General features: G+C 40.8%; 1 protein-coding gene across 1 annotated transcript in view; it reads left to right on the top strand.

Annotated features, from left to right (window-relative positions):
• The first annotated feature begins 866 nt into the window (after window positions 1–866).
• Cht7 (chitinase 7) overlaps window positions 867–14,948 on the top strand; it is a 45,071-nt gene continuing 30,989 nt past the window's right edge. The window contains exons 1-2 of the mRNA XM_071693945.1: window positions 867–1,152; window positions 6,663–6,842. Of these exons, the coding sequence (XP_071550046.1) occupies window positions 969–1,152; window positions 6,663–6,842 (364 nt within the window). The 5' untranslated portion in view covers window positions 867–968. The remainder of the gene's footprint in view (window positions 1,153–6,662; window positions 6,843–14,948) is intronic.

The following is a 14,948-nucleotide window of genomic DNA, read 5'->3' on the forward strand; positions in this document are numbered from 1 at the left end:
ATCTCCCACAGCTGGTCTTAGTAAACCCCCGTGTGCACCATCTCCCACAGCTGGTCTACCCCCTACCCAACACCCCACATCGTAACCCCGTGTCCACCATCTCCCACAGCTGGTCTTAGTAAACCCCCGTGTGCACCATCTCCCACAGCTGGTCTTAGTAAACCCCCGTGTGCACCATCTCCCACAGCTGGTCTTAGTAAACCTCCGTGTGCACCATCTCCCACAGCTGGTCTTAGTAACCCCGTGTCCACCATCTCCCACAGCTGGTCTTAGTAAACCCCGTGTGCACCATCTCCCACAGCTGGTCTTAGTAACCCCGTGTCCACCATCTCCCACAGCTGGTCTACCCCCTACCCAACACCCCACATCGTAACCCCGTGTGCACCATGTCCCACAGCTGGTCTTAGTAAACCTCCGTGTGCACCATCTCCCACAGCTGGTCTTAGTAACCCCCCGTGTGCACCATCTCCCACAGCTGGTCTTAGTAACCCCCCGTGTGCACCATGTCCCACAGCTGGTCTTAGTAACCCCCCGTGTGCACCATCTCCCACAGCTGGTCTTCCCCCCACCCCACATAGTAACCCCGTGTCCACCATCTCCCACAGCTGGTCTACCCCCTACCCAACACCCCACATCGTAACCCCGTGTGCACCATCTCCCACAGCTGGTCTTAGTAACCCCCCGTGTGCACCATCTCCCACAGCTGGTCTTAGTAACCCCGTGTCCACCATCTCCCACAGCTGGTCTACCCCCTACCCAACACCCCACATCGTAACCCCGTGTGCACCATCTCCCACAGCTGGTCTTAGTAAACCTCCGTGTGCACCATCTCCCACAGCTGGTCTTAATAACCCCTGTGTGCACCATCTCCCACAGCTGGTCTTAGTAACCCCCGTGTGCACCATCTCCCACAGCTGGTCTGCTACTACACCAACTGGTCGCAGTACCGACCCAAGATCGGTAAGTTCATGCCAGAACACATCGATCCCTTCCTGTGTTCCCACATCATCTACGCCTTCGGTTGGATGAAGAAAGGGCGTATGACCTCCTTCGAGACCAACGACGAGTCGAAGGACGGCAAAGTGGGCTTCTACGAGCAGATTAACGGCCTTAAGACCCAGAACCCCAAGCTGAAAGTCCTTCTTGCCCTGGGTGAGTCAGTCTCTCTCTCTCTCTCTCTCTCTCTCTCTCTATCTATCTATCTATCTATCTACCTATATCTATCTACTTATATCTATCTATCTCTATCTATCTATCTATCTACCTATATCTATCTACTTATATCTATCTATCTCTATCTATCTATCTATCTCCGTCTTATGAGTCTATTCTCTTATGAGTCTAATTATGTATCAATAAGTCTCATGACATTCGCAATATATTGACATATATGTATCTTTTTTTTATTTTATTACATATTTGATCGACGTTTCTCTCGTTAGCGAGGTAGCGCCAGGAAAACAAAGGCCTCATTCGTTCACACTCAGTTTCTAGCTGTCATGTAATAATGCACCGAAACCACAGCTCCCTTTCCACATCCAGGCCCCACCAGACCTTTCCATGGTTTACCCCAGACGCTTCACATGCCCTGGTTCAATCCATTGACAGCACGTCGACCCCGGTATACCACACACACACACACACACACACACACATATATATATATATATATATATATATATATATATATATATATATTATATCAAATCTCCATTTCATCCATGGTTTACCCCATTTCGCAAGCCCTGGTTCAGTCCATTGACAGCACGTCGACCCCTGTATACCACATATATATATTCAATCTATTTTCTTCCATGTTACAGAAACCATTTGAAATCAACCATGGGCTTGCTAACCATCGCTTTTACCACGAAATAACCCCAAGCATCGCATTATTTCCCCTCCAATTCAAGCCCACGTTAATAATTATTCGAACATTATTCAGTGATCGTTATCAACTGTATTACTCTTCATAATTAGCAGTTATCACGGATAACCATTTCTTTTCCCAAAGAGGAATGTTGAATGCATGACTGTATGATATTTAAAGTGACCCATTAACCTTACATTGGCTGTTTCATGTGCAGCCCACAGCCACACACACACACACACACACACACACACACACACACACATATTCCCCCCCACCCCAGCCCCTTCCCACACCCCCCTCCCTCTTCCAATCTCCACTCCTTGACCGCAGTCGACCACCGCTGCCGCTGCCGCCCTACCGCACCTGCGGTAGCGGGACTACCGCAAACCGTACCCGCGGCTTGGAGCCACACCCCCCTCCCCCGTTTTCTTCCCTCCAAGTAAACGAGGTGATTTGACCTCCAAAACACCTGTAAGCGGTAAATTCCTCGCGGGTCGTTTGATGGAGTGAACTATCCTTCACTAAAGACACGAACAAGCAGGTCGTGTGGGTAGCCAGCTTTCCACCCCTCGAGATACTTGCGTTAGCCTAAATAAACAACGGAGCAGAAAACGGGGTGTTGGCCAGTGGCACAAGGAAAATGGAGAGCTGAACTGGTGGAATGTAGCACAGGGGACCGCCTGGAGGGTCAACAATGACCTTCTTGTTTATATATATATATATATTCCTATGAGTCCACGGGGGGAAAATGATACACGATAAGTTCCCAAGTGCACTTTCGTGTCATAATCACATCATCAGGGGAGACACAAGAGAGAAATATAACAGTCAGTTGATATACAACGAAGTGACGTAGCTAGGACGTCATTTGGTCCACAAGTGTAATGATGTGATCATTACACGAAAGGGCACTTGGGAACTTCGTGTTTCATTACCCTGTGGTAAGAAAGGAATATATATATATATATATATATATATATATATATATATATATATATATATATATATATATATATATATTCCTATGAATATATAGGAATATAACAGACGTGGATAACAGGGGTACTAATACACACTTCAGTGACAACAGAAACATTAAAAATTTTGATGATCTAGACTTTGACATTGTGAAACGGCCTTTGACAGAACAGTGAAACGTGTGAACACAATACTCGAAGCTGACGATATGGTGAAATATATCCTTGACAGTGAAAGAGACGTTGAAGTGCAGTGACCAGAGGCTGAAAACAGTGATTACAAAAAGTTGAATATTACAGTGCTACAGATGGTGACAGTGGCTTTTATGTGGATCACTGACGAGTATACCCGACGGTGACAATACAGTGAAACATACCCTCACTATGCAGTGAAACACGTCGACCCTACAGCACCAAAGGCGTAACTTAACCAGACAGTGAAAAAAAATATCAGAGGTTACTGTATACATGTTATAGTGTAGAAAAACAGATGTTCAGAATACAGTGAAACAGAAGTTAACGGTACAGTGAAACGGAATCTGTTGTTTACACAAACATATACTGACCACCTAATGACCAGTGACAATACAGTGAAACAAGCAGTGATGATACAGTGACGCGAGATAAAGACCAGACAGTGAAACGTGTAGACAAGGCAGTGAAACGTGTAGAGATGCAGTGAAACAGGTGTTGCCAACAGTGAAACAGTGTGAATGCAGTGACACAGGTGTTGATAAATGGAACGTGAAGGACCAGACAGTGAAAAAAATTGATTATGACAAATGGACCACACAGTGAAACAGGTGTTTACATAACGCAGTGCAACAGATGTTCAGTGAAACATAAATAAAACACAGAGAAACAGTCAAAGACAATACAGTGTCACATACAGTGAAAAAAAGGTGTTAGCATGAGTGAAACGGTGACTGGCAACAGTGAAACCAAGTGTTCATAATACAGTAGAACAGCAAAGACGATTTTACAATAAACTCGTTTAAACAGAAGGAACAAAACGTGTACAACGAATACAATGAAAATATGAAATGTAAACAAAAAACTTATGAGTGAAGACATGAAAAATATTCTTGAATAAGTAATGGTAGAATGAATAACAATAATAATAATAATAATAATAATAATAATAATAATAAGATAATAATAATAATAATAATAATAATAATAATAATAAAGATAATAATAATAATAATAATAATGATAATAATAATGATATTAATATTATCATTATTATTATCATTATTATTATTATTATTATTATTATTATTATTACTATCATCATTATTATTATTATTATTATCATTAATGATAACAATAATAATAATAATAATAATAATAATAATAATAATAATTAGGTAAGTGAAGAGCCACAAACTTCATGAATGGAATTTACTTGTTTCATCACATATCACACAACCCACATATTCCCCTGAACCCGATACACCACAGGTACACATATGTAGGCCCCCCTACCTGTGCCAATAGTGGCACAGCCGAGAACAGGTTGTCACTGTCATATAACACACACACACATACACACACGAACAGAGTATATGTATATATACATATATATATATATATATATATATATATATATATATATATATATATATATATATATATATATTGGAAAAAATCACAATATTGTGCGTGATCAAGTATATTCCTATGAGTCCACGGGGGGAAAATGAAACACAATAAGTTGCCAAGTGCACTTTCGTGTAATAATCACATCATGAGGGGAGACACAAGAGAGAAATATAACTAACTTGATGAAGAGAAAAATAAGAAATTCGTTATGAAAATATTCAAGTATTTACGATGATAAGCAGGGGACGCCAAAACACAAAAACAACAAACATAGAAACAATGATTCAAACATATTTCGTTGCTTGTTAGTGGCCCAGCCAACGAACATCGCTAATTACCCTCTTAACGAGCGTATTACCTCGGTCATCTGTCGTGAGAGAACGAGGTAGAGTCATTCTATAACACGCAAGGGCAATTAGCAAACTTTTGATACTATCAGTAGACACACACACACACACACACACACACACACACACATACACACACACACACACACACACACACACATAGTCAACAAGGCTAGGGTCGTAATCACTCCAGTAGAAATAGCTTACAAGAGTGTATTCATCAGTGAATAATAATTACCTGTTAGGATATTAATACAGACGTGACTTCCTTTCGGTGGGAGAGAGTTGCCAATAAATAATTTATAATTGGATAAAGATAAAGAATAACTGTTAATAATCCAGATCAAATTAAATGAGTGTTAATAAACCAGATCAATTAAGCAGATAATAATTACTACTGATACAGGTCATTTATCGAATGAACTGTGATAAATTCATTACACCGTACATTTATTACAGGAATAAACTGTGCTAAAGGAACACTTAAAGAAAATTTTGTTGAAGGAGTTGGCATAGACCAGTCAAATTTCTTTAGTCTCCCCCTATTATAAACATTACAAGATTATCATACAAATTATCACGGCTTCACAGTATTAAAATGCATGACTTTCTACGTTAAAACCCATGCATAGAAAAAAATATATACATACCGTATTTAATTATAGAATAATTTCCAGTGAATCAAACAATTCTAAGGTAAATACATTTTCAGTCAAAAAAAATCATATAAAATTTTTTCCATTGTTTTCGACCGTTTTCATTACTATCGTTTTCGTTTGAAGGTTAACTCATGTAAAAAAAAAAAAAATTTTCCTTCGCCAAATACCTTTTCTCGATCTGTCTCTCACTATTTTTATATCATGGCGTCCAAACACATTCAGTGGTTCAGTCCTTTGTCATTTCTATTTTTTTCTAAGAACTTACGTGTCTTAAATATCAAAAAGAGAGAGAAATAGTCATGTGAAGTTTGAGAAATTTATAATACCAACACATTGTCTTAAATTCCTAACTCAATGGACACTCATAAAATAAATGAAATCAAGGGAAGATAATGAAAACAAAAATTGGTCGTTCTGTCATAATGAAAAATGGGGTTTGATCTTTGAATGTAACAGGATCACACAAAGTCCAGTATGAACCATTTATTAACACCACAAGGTCAGCTATCAAAGACACATTTCACTTGTCACTGAACTTGCAAAAAAAATAACACACTCTCTTATTCCTCTCAAAAATATTTCTCCCAAGCATTTTTGTCAATTTCCTTCACATTTCTATCTTTTTTTTACAACCTTTCACTCTCATTTCAAGCAGCAGGAACTTCAGATTTTAATTTCTAAGATTACTGGACAAAAATGTGTGTGTGTGCCAGATGGCGAGACGAGTGTTTACAATCTCTTGTTCCTTGGCTGGTTTTCTCAAACATTTGAGCGCTTTCGACTGTACTGGTTTATATATATATATATATATATATATATATATATATATATATATATATATATATATATATATATTAGTCCACGGGGGAAATGAAATATGATATGTTCCCAAGTGCACTTTCGTGTAATAATCACATCACGAAAGTGGACTTAGGAAGATATTGTGTTTCATTTCCCCGTGGACTCATAACAATATATTTGATCACGCACTCAACTGTGATCCTTTCCTATATATATATATATATATATATATATATATATATATATATATATATATATATATATATATATATATAAGTTTTATGATATAATTTTCATTTCAGCGAGTGAGTGAGAGTCGAATCTTTAAACCTTCCCCCTAATCCAACCTATACAAGTACCCCCTATTTTCCCTGACACGCCCTCCGTTTTCTCTCCACAGGAGGATGGTCATTCGGCACCAAGAAGTTCAAGGACATGTCCAAGACTCGCTACACAAGACAGACCTTCATCTACAGCGCCATCTCCTTCATCCGCAAGCATGAGTTTGATGGCCTTGACCTTGACTGGGAGTACCCCAAGGGCAGAGAAGATAAGGCCAATTTCGTCCACCTCCTCAAGGGTAAGTTCCAAGGCCAAAGGTCCTCTGTATACACACACACACACACACACTCAAAAGGCAGCGACTTCTGCAACATCTGATCTTTGGACATAAACCTAAGAGACATGGTCTCTATTCTCGCCACCGACACCTCCTGCCACCCGGGTATCCCTCGTCCCCTTGTTGCAGTCGGGTACCATATCTGCATCCAGCTCATACAGACGGAGACATGTACGTATTACAGGCCTTAAGGCTGGTCGTGGGTACACTAAGGCAGGAAATCCACCTTTGGCAAGGCTGTATCATCTGACTAAAGTCTCGTTAAAGGTAAAATGAATTCCAAATGAACCTACATTACCCTGCTACTTGACATAGCGCAGCCTCGGGTAGCGAGAACCTTAAGAGAGGTATTAGGTAACACTAGGATTCTTATATATATATATATATATATATATATATATATATATATATATATATATATATATATATATATACACATGGAAAGGATCACAATTTTGCGCGTGATCAAGATATTTCTATGAGTCCACGGGGGGGGAAAATGAAACACGATAAGTTGCCAAGTGCACTTTCGTGTCATAATCACATCATCAGGGGAGACACAAGAGAGAAATATAACAGTCAGTTGATATATAACGAAGAAACGATGCTAGGATACCATTTGGTAAACATGTGACTATATATATATTCACTTATTTAACGAGTTTTTCCCACGCTAACTTACACATTAATTCATCTACTTACACAGAAGTGGAACGGGGGAGAGATGACATCAAACTCACTAATAATAATCAAGATGTCTAATTACAAATTGTAATGCGAATTTCTCAAATGATGAAATTATCGAATTTCCAAACCAATAAGATGAAAATATAGACACAGAGCTTCCGTCCACCCAGCTGTGTAGCGCTGGGAGAACAGGAAGCAGTCGTGTGGTTATGATGGGAATCGAACCCTTCCATTATTTACTGACACCTCATCACCACACAGCCAAGGGAGTACGGGAGCGCATACAACCCAGAGGAACCAAGATGTGTTGTTCTAAAAGGTTGTGATGTTGTGGAAACAGCTGGTGGTGTGAGCGATGTGGGTAGGATTAATAATAGACAGATAATACACTCCTTCCCCTCACATTACATGTGATTTTAAAAACACACCACTTCTATAGATCCAAGTTTTTAATTTTTACAGAGCCATCATTTACGAGCATTTACGTGCTTTCCCTGAGGTAAACAAGGAGCCAACAGGAGCCACGTGAAGATTTCAGGGCCAAAACCCAACATCCGTAAGAGAGAGAGAGAGAGAGAGAGAGAGAGAGAGAGAGAGAGAGAGAGAGAGAGAGAGAGACGGGTTGTTGCTATCGAAGAAACTAGAGACACACACTGTAAATGATACACGAAAGGAAAACACGTCTCTCTCTCTCTGTCTCTGTCTCTCTCTCTCTCTCTCTCTCTCTCTCTCTCTCTCTCTCACTGTGGACGACCACAGACAGACACACACAGGAGACAACTGAAAGTGAAAGGAAGGGAGTGAATGTGTGTGTGTGTGTGTGTGTGTGTGTGTGTGTGAGAGAGAGAGAGAGAGAGAGAGAGAGAGAGAGAGAGAGAGAGAGAGAGAGAGAGAGAGAGGTGACACACACACACGTCAATGTGGTTTACGTGAGGCTGAGTCTAAACCTGGAGCGTGAAAGTAAACTCGCCACCTCACACAGGGAGAGAAAGTCCCACCTTCTCACACTTCATCTCTCCTTGGTGGAGTCTGCTGCTGCTGGCTGTCATCATCATAATGATCATCATAATTATCATTATGATCATCATTATCATTATGATCATTATCATTATCATAATTATGGTCATTATGATCATTATCATCATCATTATCATTATGATCATTATCATTATCATCATTATTATCATTGCTATCATCATTATGATCATTATCATCATTATTATGATCATTATGATCATTGCTATCATCATTATGATCATTATCATCATTATTATGATCATTATGATCATTGCTATCATCATTATGATCATTATTATCATTATTATGATCATTATGATCATTGCTATCATCATTATGATCATTATCATCATTATTATGATCATTATGATCATTGCTATCATCATTATGATCATTATCATCATTATTATGATCATTATGATCATTGCTATCATCATTATGATCATTATCATCATTATTATGATCATTATGATCATTGCTATCATCATTATGATCATTATCATCATTATTATGATCATTATGATCATTATCATCATTATTATGATCATTATGATCATTGCTATCATCATTATGATCATTAGTATGATCATTATGATCAATATGTAGATAAATATGATGATGGCAGGTGTGTAGGTCGACAAATGTGGATGTTGCCAGGTGTGTGCAGGTCGACAGATGTGGATGTTGGCAGGTGTGTAGGTCGACAGATGTGGAAGTTGGCAGGTGTGCAGGTCGACAGATGTGGAGGTTGACAGGTGTGTAGGGCGACAGATGTGGAGGTTGACAGGTGTGTAGGGCGACAGATGTAGATGTTGACAGGTGTGTGTAAGTCGACAGATGCGAATGGTGCCAGGTGTGTGCAGGTCGACAGATGTGGATGTTGGCAGGTGTGTAGGTCGACAGATGTGGATGTTGCCAGGTGTGCGGGTCGACAGATGTGGAAGTTGGCAGGTGTGCAGGTCGACAGATGTGGATGTTGGCAGGTGTGTAGGTCGACAGATGTGGATGTTGCCAGGTGTGTAGGTCGACAGATGTGGAAGTTGGCAGGTGTGCAGGTCGACAGATGTGGAGGTTGACAGGTGTGTAGGGCGACAGATGTAGATGTTGACAGGTGTGTGTAAGTCGACAGATGTGAATGGTGCCACGTGTGTGCAGGTCGACAGATGTAGATGTTGGCAGGTGTGCAGGTCGACAAATGTGGAGGTTGGCAGGTGTGTGTAGGGCTTTATATATATATATATATATATATATATATATATATATATATATATATATATATATATATATATATAAACCTGCAGGTGAGGAGAGGGGAGGGGTGGTCAGGTGTGTGTGTGTGTGTGTGTGTGTGATAGAGAGAGAGAGAGAGAGAGAGAGAGAGAGAGAGAGAGAGAGAGAGTCTCTTCCCTCCCCCCTTGAAGTTGCCAACCACCACCATCCCTCGTCTCTTAACAACAACAACAACAAAAACAACAACAAAAACAACAACAACAACAACCCCGCCCACTTGTCTTGTCGCTTGGCATTATATTCACACGCCTCTAAAACGGCACGCAAGGTCGACTGTCCCATTCATTCCTCTGTGAAATACGTAATTCATCACCCCAGGCCACAACTGTACATGCCTGGTCGGTGACCAGCTGATCCAGTGTGGTGACGTCAGGATTTCGGGTGTGACGTCACACCACGGTAATCATGACGTCGCTGATACGTCATAAGGTCTTTTAATTCTATAATGGATTACAGTTTTCGTCAAACAGCGGAGCGACTCACCTCGTCAGCCAATTACCTCTGGTTGATTAACAAGCTAACTGCCATTGTTCCAGAACCTTCTGTTACTAATGATCTAATTAGGTGACATCTAACAGCTTCTGCTAAATATATAGCAACAGAACTTCACCAATCTATATATTCATATTTAGTTACTCGATCGCCGTTTCCCGCCTCAGCGAGGCAACGCCAGGAAACATACAAAGACCCATCCAGTCATATACACTCATATGTCCATACACACTCTTACACGAATGTATATACATATACATATCATCATATACACATATACATAGGAATATACATACACATACACAGACATATACATATATATACACATGTACATATTCAATCTTCACTTCCTTCAATTTTTCTCCATTCAAACTTACCTCCCAATTGACTTGACCCTCAACCCTACTGTACCTAATAACCTTGCTCTTATTCACATTTACTCTTAACTTTCTTCTTCCACACACTTTACCAAACTCAGTCACCAGCTTCTGCAGTTTCTCACATGAATCAGCCACCAGCGCTGTATCATCAGCGAACAACAACTGACTCACTTCCCAAGCTCTCTCATCCACAATAGGCTCCATACTCGCCCCTCTCTCCAAAACTCTTACATTTACCTCCCTAACCACCTCATCCATAAACAAATTAAACAACCATGGAGACATCACACACCCCTGCCGCAAACCTACATTCACTGAGAACCACTCATTTTCCTCTCTTCCTACACGTACACATGCCTTACATCCTCGATAAAAACTTTTCACTGCTTCTAACAACTTGCCTCCCACACCATATACTCTTAATACCTTTCACAAAGCATCTCTATCAACTCTATCATATGCCTTCTCCAGATCCATAAATGCTACATACAAATCCATTTGCTTTTCTAAGTATTTCTCACATACATTCTTCAAAGCAAACACCTGATCCACACATCCTCTACCACTTCTGAAACCACACTGCTCTTCCCCAATCTGATGCTCTGTACATGCCTTCATCCTCTCAACCAATACCCTCCTATATAATTTCCCAGGAATACTCAACAAACTTACACCTCTGTAGTTTGAACACTTACCTATATCCCCTTTGCCTTTGTACAATGGCACTATGCACGCATTCCGCCAATCCTCAGGTACTTCACCATGAGTCATACATACACTGAATACTTTTAACAACCAAGCAACAACACAATCACCCTCTTTCTTGATATATTCAATTGCAATATCATCCAAACCCGCCGCCTTGCCGGATTTCATCTTCCGCAAGGCTTTTACTACCTCTTCTCTCTTCGCCAAACCATTCTCCCTGACCCTTTCACTTTGCACACCACCCCGACCAAAACACCCTACATCTGCCACTCTATCATCAAATACATTCAACAAACCTTCATAGTACTCACTCCATCTTACTTCATCACTGCCTGTTATCACTTACCCCCTTGCGTCATTCACCAATGTTCCATTTGTTCTCTTGTCTATTTACCTCCTTTCAAAACATCTTTCTATTCTCGCTAAAGTTTAAAGATACTCTTTCATCCCAACTCTCATTTGCCCTCTTTTTCAACCCTTGCACCTTCTTCTTGACCTCCTGCCGCTTTTTCGTATACATTTCCCAGTCATTTGCACTCCCTCCTTGCAAGTATCGTCCAAACGCCTCTTTCCTCTTTCACTAACAACTATGTTTCTTCATCCCACCACTCACTACCCTTTCTAATCGGCCCACTTCCAACCTTTCTCATGCCACATGCAGCATCTTTTGCAAATATCATCACTGCTTCCCTAAATACATCCCATTGCTCACCCACTCCCTTCATGTCATTTGCTTTCACCTTTGTCATTCTACACTCCATCTCTCCTGGTACTTCCTCACACAAGCCTCCTTTCTAAGCCCACTTACTCTTACCACTCCCTTCTCCCCAACATTCTCTCTTGTTTTCTTGAAAACCTCCACAAGATAGTGATCAGACATCCCACCGGCTGCCCCTCCCAGGACATTAATATCCAAAAGTCTCTCTTTTACACGCCTATCGATTAATACGTAATCCAATAATGCCATTTGACCATCTCTCCTACTCACATACGTATACTTATGTATATCTATCTTTTTAAACCAGGTATTCCCAATCACCAGTCTTTTCAACACACAAATCCAAAAGCTCTTCACCATTTCCATTCAGAACACCCATCACTAATATCCAGTCTCGTGCACCAAAGCTGCTGACACACTCACTCAGCTGCTCCCAAAACACTTGCCTCTCATGACCAGGTGCATAGTCACCAGTGATCACCCATCTCTCTCCATCCACTTTCAGTATTATCAACATCAATCTAAAATTCACTTCCTTACACTCTATCACACACTCCCACAACATCTACTTCAGAAGTAGTACAACTCCTTCCTTATCTCTTGTCCTCACACCAACCCCTGACCTTACTCCCAAGACATTTTCAAAACATACTTCCCCTTTACTCTTGAGTTTCATTTCACTCAGAGCCATAATATCCAGGTTTTCTTCCTTAAACATACTACCTATCTCTCCTTTCTTCTCATCTTGGTTACATTCACACATTTGGGGCACATATATCCCTTTTGTCAACCTTTCCTCATTCATTCTCTCCATATGTATAAACCATTTCATCATACCATCATCTGCTCTCTCACCCACTCTATTACCACACATCTCTCTTCCCGTTTCAATATTTACTCGATAAAACCACCTCACACCACATATTGTCCTGTCCTTTCATTTCCAGTACATCCACCCTCCTCCGTATAACCCTTATTTATAGCAGATGCCTTGCATCCATGTAATATCACTGGGACTACTATTCCATCAAACATATTTATTTTTGCCCTTCCAGATAACGTTCTCTCCACACATTCTTCAGCGCTCCCAGAACCTTCAACCCCTCTCCCACCCTATGATTCATAAGGTTTGCTTCCATGATTCCATTCGCCGCCAAGTCCACTCCCAGATATCTAAAACACTTCACTTCCTCCACTTTTTCTCCATTCAAACTCACAAACCAACTAACTTGTCCCTCAACCCTGCTGACCCTAATAGCCTTGCTCTTATACACATTCACCCTCAACTTCCTCCTTTCACACACACTCTTCCAATTTCAGTCACCAACTAATGCATTTATCTACTCGAATCACATCTTATACACATTCACCCTCAACTTCCTCCTTTCACACACACTCTTCCAATTTCAGTCACCAACTAATGCATTTATCTACTCGAATCAGCCACTAGTGCTGCAACATCAGCAAACAACTGACTCACTTCCCAAGCCCTCTCATCCACAACGGACTGCATACTTGCCCCTTTCTCTAAAACTCTTGCATTTACCTCCCTAACAACCCCATCCATAAACAAGTTAAAAAACCATGGGGACATCACACACGCCTGCTGCAGATCTACCTTCACTGGGAACCAATCACTCTCCTCTCTTCCTACTCGTACATATGCCTTACACCCTTGATAAAAACTTCTGAATGCTTCTAGCAACTTATCCCCCCCACACAGTATATTCTTAAGACCTTCCACAGAGCATCTCTATCAACTCTATCATATGCCTTCTCCAGATCCATAAATGCTACATACAAATCCATTTGCTTTTCTAAGTATTTCTCACACACATTCTTCAGAGCAAACACCTGATCCACACATCCTCTACCACTTCTGAAACCACACTGCTCTTCCCCAATCTAAAGCTCTGTACATGCCTTCACCCTCTCAATCAATACCCTCCCATACAATTTTCCAGGAATACTCAACAAACTTATGCCTCTGTAATTTGAACACTCAACTTTATCGCCTTTGCCTTTGTACAATAACACTATACATGCATCCCGCCAACCTTTAGGCACTTCACCATGATCAATGCATGTAATAAATATCCCTGTCAACCAGTCTACAACACAGTCACCCCATTTCTTCATAAATGCAACTGCAATGCCATCCACTCCCGCCGCCTTGCCGGATTGCATCTTCCATAAGGCTTTCATCGCCTCCTCTCTCTTCACCCTGCCATTATCCCTGACTTTCTCACTTCGCACACCACCCCGACCAAAACACCCTACATCTGCCACTCTATTAAACATTTATTATTCTTTCAAAATACTCACTCCATCCGCGCCTATTATCATTTCATCCCTTGCCCCCTCCAAACATGTTCCCATTTGTTCTCTCTTGGATAGATTATTCATCTTCCAAAATACAAGGAGGGAGAGGTGTTTCCGGTTCCCCGCTCCCGCCCCTTTTAGTCGCCTTCTACGAAACGCAGGGAATACGGAAGTAGAAATATTTCTGTATAACAGGTAGTGATGAAGTGAGGAGATGGAGTGGGTGTTTTGATGGTTTGTTCAATGTGTTTGATGACATAGTGGCACGGGGAGGGTGTTTTGGTCGGGGTGGTGTGCTAAGTAAGAGAGTGTAGGTGAGTGGTTTAGTGAAGAGAGAGGAGGTGGTGAAAGCCTTGCGGAAGATGAGATCCAACAAGGTGGCAGGTTTGAACTGTACTGCAGTTAACTTTATTAAGAAAGGGGGTGACTGTGTTGTTGATTAGAAACTAAGGA

Source organism: Panulirus ornatus, chromosome 4 (genome assembly GCF_036320965.1).
Source record: "Panulirus ornatus isolate Po-2019 chromosome 4, ASM3632096v1, whole genome shotgun sequence".
Lineage (NCBI taxonomy): Eukaryota > Metazoa > Arthropoda > Malacostraca > Decapoda > Palinuridae > Panulirus > Panulirus ornatus.